Genomic DNA, 5,920 nt, shown 5'->3' with positions numbered 1-5,920 from the left:
ATCCACACGTTGCAACAGGAAGTTTTGCGAGTTGAAATCCAAGATGCCGATGAGTCAATGCATCATCAACGACAAAAGCGCGGAGCACTGAACATCGTTGGAAATATCGCGAATGGTTTGTTTGGAGTACGCGATGATCAATATGCCAAATGCGTCTGATCGTTATCTTCCGCATGCAGTCTCAGAGTTGGTCGTCGTAGCAAGCCACATTCGTCGAGTCCAGAATGCCGTATTGAATGTGCTAATCGGGGCACACGAGAACGGGGCACACGGGGCAATCAAGAACACCTTCAGCAGTGTATCAGCGGGACGAACGGAAATAAGGTATGCGAGTTTAAGCAGACGCTCTTTGACCCGGACGCCCAACAACTCCCGTGTAAAATGGCAGCAATATCAAGACATCGGGCAAAGGAATGTAAGTCAGAGTTGATTGGCTCTGGGGACCAGTTATTGGGTTCAATTGACAGAACAGAATGCATGGATCTTTGGGACCACGAAGCCAATAACAATGACATATGTATGCTCGGCCGAAAAGGATCAAATCATCATCGACAGCGTAGCCAAACTGACAATCAGGCAAGATTGTGTGATCCAAACCCAGACAATCACATTATTTGGACGAGCGCAATTCAACTCATCAGGAACAGTAAAGAGGTCAGGAAGTTATGTTCAGGAGTGGCCGTCACAGGAAAAGATAAAGACAACAGAAGGGAAGTTGGAGTCAACGTTGGATCAGATGGACCGACTACATGCAGAGGTGCAGGGATTAAAAACATGGACGAAGCAGGCACAGGAAAATGTGGACAGCGAGGCAGACTGGAATCTGGTTCATCAATACTCCGGAGTAATAATGTTAGGAGTAGCAATCCTCATAGCCGCATGGGCAGGGTACACGCGGTGTGCCAGGAAAGACACCTCAGCAAGCCATCACCAGAGGACAACATAAACCCAAGGAGAAGAATTCCAGCTGATCGAACCACGAACCGGTCTGGCCACGTTGACAATGGATGGACATCACAAGAGATTTGAAGTATACGATCCAGGGACTCCTCAGTAAAAGGCAATCAAGACACACATTAGTTATAAGAAGGGTTTATTAAGTTAAGGTAATCTTAAGAGGCATCTCCATCAATGGTACCCATCGAGGAAGCACCACTATCAGTAGAAAGGTTGTCGTCACTGCTCCAAGCCGAACAACGAGTAAGGCGCCGTCGGGCAATACGGCCATACGGTCGGAACTGCACGATAATGAGATCGCGGTCCGCCATCCCAAGAGAGGCGGGGGTACCGTGGCGAGGAAGGATGTGGCCATAATACTCATCATAAACTCCATAATATTCATCCATAAACTCCATGATGCTGGAATCCCGCTCATGACAGGCCCATTTCATACAACCGTAATAAGGACCAATAACCCGAAAGAAGAGCAACGACATGATCAACGGAGATACTAAGAGTGGTGCACAAAACAAAACAGCAGCCTCTATTATTGAGTACCTCAATGGGAGGGGGAGAATGTTGGTACCTATTGCCAAGACCTACTATCCTAATTTGATCTAATCAAGATGCATCAGAATGTCACAATACACAAGCATCAGACCCACTAACCTATTGGCACACCTAGTAATAAATTAGCGATAGGCATAAAACAATATCCAACCTACTAACCCGGCTCTAGTCGACGGCACCGGAAGCAGAATCAGCATTATCAGCGGGAAGAATGACCGACTGTCCGAAGCAAGCAAAAACCAGCCAGCTAAGCCGAAATGCGTGTGCAAGCAGTACATGAACAAACAATCTGAGTCAGCAGACTCAAAGGTGGGTGACCCTGGCATTAACATTAGTATTAGCACGTCCATAACATTGACCTTTCTTAGATTTAATGATGTATAATTTAGCATCTTATATAAGAGTTTTTCTTCTGAAATAAAGATAGTTCCGAAATCAGAGTGAATCGTCTCGTTACTCAGTGTTTGGACTACGGCACTTAAAACTGACCTACTTCGAGTGGCTCCTGTGTATACGCACCACAAGTAGAACCCGCGGCATACCAGTCTACTTCGAGTGTTGCTCCCGTGAAACGGACCACGAGTAGACCCCGCGTTATCTAACCTACTTCGAGTCGTTCCTGTGTAAACGGACCATAAGTAGAACCCGCGGCATACCAGTCTACTTCGAGTGTTGCTTCCGTGAAACGGACCACAAGTAGACCCGGCGTTACCCAACCTACTTCGAGTGATGCTCCCGTGAACCACAAGTGGGATCGGCCGATACGAAATCAGCCAAAACCCCGTACCATCTGTACTTGAGGAGAACCAACCCAGGACTTCAAGTATCTCTTGCTCAAGGTATATCTTGCGTTCTAATGAACCGATTTTATCAAATGAGCACTTATTATCTGGTGGGATTACAGGTTAGAGACAGAAAGGGTGATAATATTAAAAATATCTTACTGCAGTATAACCTCCCACACTCTATGGCATCGACGACAAATGCACCACGAACGCGCCATTATTATCTATTCTAGTGTGCCCAATCTCTTCATGAGTGCACAATACTAAATTCTAATTAAACACTAATTATCGATAATCGATCCGCGACCTCCGTGAAGAACTCCTTCACTTAAATCCAAAGCCGCCAACTTTGAAGCGGGGCGCATTATCCAGCGAGTCCGATCTCCATCCATGATCCTAACGCGGGCTTGTCTGACCTCACCATCCATTCCAGCAAAGGCCCCTCCGCCAGTCTCGACGCGGAACGGCTGGGTCGCAAACGAAGACGATGTCTCCTCGTTGAATCGGCTTCTCTCTGCGGCACCACTTCTCTCTCCGTGTCAGCGTGGGTAGGTACTCCAAGACCCACCTCTTCCAAAATCGGTTCCTCAACATCCTTGCCACGCGCCACTGCTTCCGCGTAGCTCCTTCCTTGACGCGGCTTCCAGACCGGGGGTATCCGGTGGGCAAACTGCTCCCTTGAGGAGATCATTGTGCGTAAGAGGGGATTCCTGGCCCGCACTCACTGGCAGATGGATCAGCGGAGGAAAATTAACGACATTCTCCGCCTCTATCAGGAAACTCTCCAGGACGTGCTCCTTCGGCGCCACTTCCTTCACTGTGTGGCGTAGCACCCTCTTCACGCACTGCACCATTCGCTCCCAGACTCCAACCTCTGACGGGTTCGCTGGGCAGTTGAAGATCCATTCAATTCCCTTGCTTGACAGCTCCGACTGGATCCTCTCGGGTTCGAAGATCTCCGCAAATCTCTTGGCCTCTCTGTCTGCTCCAACGAAGTTCCTGCCATTGTCACTGCGCAGTCTATGTACAGGCCCTCGACGGCAGATGAAATTCCTGATTGCAAGTATGCAGGAATCAGTCGACAGGTCATGTGCCAGTTCCAGATGAATCGCCCTGGTCGTCAGGCACGTAAACAAGGCCACCCACCGTTTCTCTTGGTGCCGAGCAACGGTCACTAGCAGAGGCCCAAAGTAGTCGAGGCCTGTGCTCTTAAACGGCCAGCTATTGGCGTCCAAACGATCATCTGGCAGGGGTCCCATAATCGGCGGCATCGGCCGTGCTCTGTGCAGCTTGCTTCTCCGCAGTCTCGTAATCCAGCACCTGGTCCGGATCTCCGCCATCGTAGCATCCACGTTTTGATGCTTCATCCTCACATGGGCGTCGCGCACAATCATCTCCGTGAGACCATGCCGGTGGGAGAGGATCACTGGCCTCCTGGCGCTGTACGGTATACATAGCGCCGCATCGATCCTGCCATACGCTCGCAGGACTCCATTGCCATCTAGGTATGGCGCCAGTCCACATATGTCGCTTTCTTTAGCGACGTCGAGACCCTTCTCTGCGGCCTGCATCTCATCGGGCCTCACGTTGTGCTCTACGGACTAACAAGTCCTCAGCTGCTTCACACTCAGCTACAGTGAGGCCGTAGTTCTCCAGTTCATCTCGTTGTCCACGGCATCGACGTATGAGCCTTAGGACCCAGGCCGTAGTTCTCAGCAATCGCCTGTAGCTTGAAAATCTCTCCAGCGATATAAACGGGTCGCCAACAAGCACGAACTCACTCGGCATCTCCTCTTCGTCTTCTGCATCCGCTTCGTCGGTGGGTGCAGTTCCTGGCCAGCTGCCCGCTGGTCTCCTCAGGAATGCCGGTCCTCTTAACCAGCGTGACTCCTCGCTTAGGTCCACGCTGCGTTGCGCCCGAGTTGCATCATCTGCCACGTTGTCCACCTTCGTTGACTCCAGAATCTCGGCTACTCTGTTCCCTACGTAGCGCCTGTGTGTGCTGCCAATCCAACGCAGCACTGTCTTTGAATCCGTCCATAGCACAGTCTCTGCAATGGCCACACTATGGTCCATCAACCTCGCATCGGTGCACACTTCGTCTTTGCGCACACGAACCTCACTTGCACGTTGCCGTCCTCATACGTGATCCTCCAGAAGACCACTGATGCGAATGCCGACTGACTCGCATCCACAAATACGTCCATCTCGATAGTCTTCACCAGCCCGTATCCAAAGTAGTGACGTGGGCTCCGAAAACGTTCCACTTCCTCCATCTCTTTACGCCAATCCATAAAGGCGTTGTACATCTCAGCCGGTAGTGGTTCATCCCATGGGATCCTCCTTTTCCAGACCTCTCGCAACAATAACTTCGCTGTTATCATTAGGCGACATAGAAATTCCAAGGGGTCGAACGTTGACATGACCATACTCAAGAATTCCCTATTTGTGGCAATTATCTTCCCATCGGACACGACGGGGGCAACTTTGTGGTACTTCACTCGAAACCTGAAGTCGTCCGTGGCCGGCTGCCACCGCATTCCCAAAATCTTTTGCTCGGCCTCACCCCATCCAATACTCTGGGCGTGAACACCGGGTCCAAGCATCCTCTCCACTGTAGGCGAACTGGACGAAAACTTGCAAAGCTCAAAACCGCCTTCTGCATGTATCTCCTTCACTCTGTTAGATACTTCGATAGCTTCGCTCTCTGTGGCGAAGCTGTCCACATAGTCATCCACGTAGTGGCACTCCACGATGGCTTCGACTGCTCTGGGATCCGTATCCAGGAATCGCTTGGCATTCACTGTCTTCACATGATGCGCCGCACTCGGTGAGCATGCAGCTCCAAAGGTCATCACGCACATCTCGTAAACGTCGGGGTCCCGCTGGTCATCCCCATCTCTCCACAGAAATCGGGAATGACCACATCTATCTTCAGGTCGGATCAGCACCTGGTGGAACATCTTAATGTCGCTGCAGACTCCGACGGCACCTTCCCTAAAATGGAAGAGAATAGATGCCAAGGCCTTTGTATCAAAGTTTCATTGAAGGTCCCAATGATTTTAAAGTAATAAACAGGCGGAGTTGAGTTTATTCCTCTTTATTATATTTGGGTCAGGAGCAGCTGTTGTTGCCGCTCCGAGCTCATAGAAGTTTCTGATTTTACAAATTTACTTAGGAGTTAAAGGAGGTCTAAGTCTCGTAGCTGCGCTGCCCAAAGCGGCAGCGGAGAGACGGTTATGTATTCTTAAGTATATAGTTATGCTATGTATATATGTTCCCTTAGGCGGAGGTATGTGGACATGCATAAGGTCCACTCGTGTTACATATATGCGGACATATGCACTTTTCGGCGTGCAGCAAAGGCACAGCGGGCGATTCATATTTCGGTGCACTTAGGTTTATGACCGAGACCTTGGATAACATAAACACTGCGACAAAGTGTTACAGTGTGTACCCTTTAAGTACTCTTGGAACAGTGGGTGGTCGATATATATATATATAATATTAATAGTGCATATATGTGCATATTACATCTCCCTCCTTTTGAAAAATAACGTAATATAATGAAGTTATTTTCTAACATAGATTGTACAAAATTTAATAAATGATGTTAACAATAAGTT

General features: G+C 49.3%; 1 protein-coding gene across 1 annotated transcript; it reads right to left on the bottom strand.

Annotated features, from left to right (window-relative positions):
- Positions 1 to 3,866: 3,866 nt before the first annotated feature.
- LOC123257673 lies at positions 3,867 to 5,257 on the bottom strand. The gene is made up of 2 exons (XM_044717496.1): positions 4,413 to 5,257; positions 3,867 to 4,359 (listed from the first exon to the last, which is right to left on the bottom strand). Exons 1-2 carry the CDS (start codon positions 5,255 to 5,257, stop codon positions 3,867 to 3,869), a joined length of 1,338 nt encoding a protein of 445 aa, XP_044573431.1.
- Between the last annotated feature and the right edge of the window lie 663 nt (positions 5,258 to 5,920).

The sequence above is a fragment of the Drosophila ananassae genome, chromosome XR (assembly GCF_017639315.1).
Source record: "Drosophila ananassae strain 14024-0371.13 chromosome XR, ASM1763931v2, whole genome shotgun sequence".
Lineage (NCBI taxonomy): Eukaryota > Metazoa > Arthropoda > Insecta > Diptera > Drosophilidae > Drosophila > Drosophila ananassae.
The sequence above is the reverse complement of the archived record's forward strand: the minus strand, read 5'-3'. Positions and strand labels throughout refer to the sequence as shown.

Coding starts and splice junctions, on each gene's coding strand:
- LOC123257673 (XM_044717496.1), bottom strand. CDS start 5,257: ATGTTCCACCAGGTGCTGATCCGACCTGAAGATAGATGTGGTCATTCC. Junction 4,360..4,412: donor GACGGCAACGTGCAAGTGAG/GTTCGTGTGCGC, acceptor GATGGACCATAG/TGTGGCCATTGCAGAGACTG.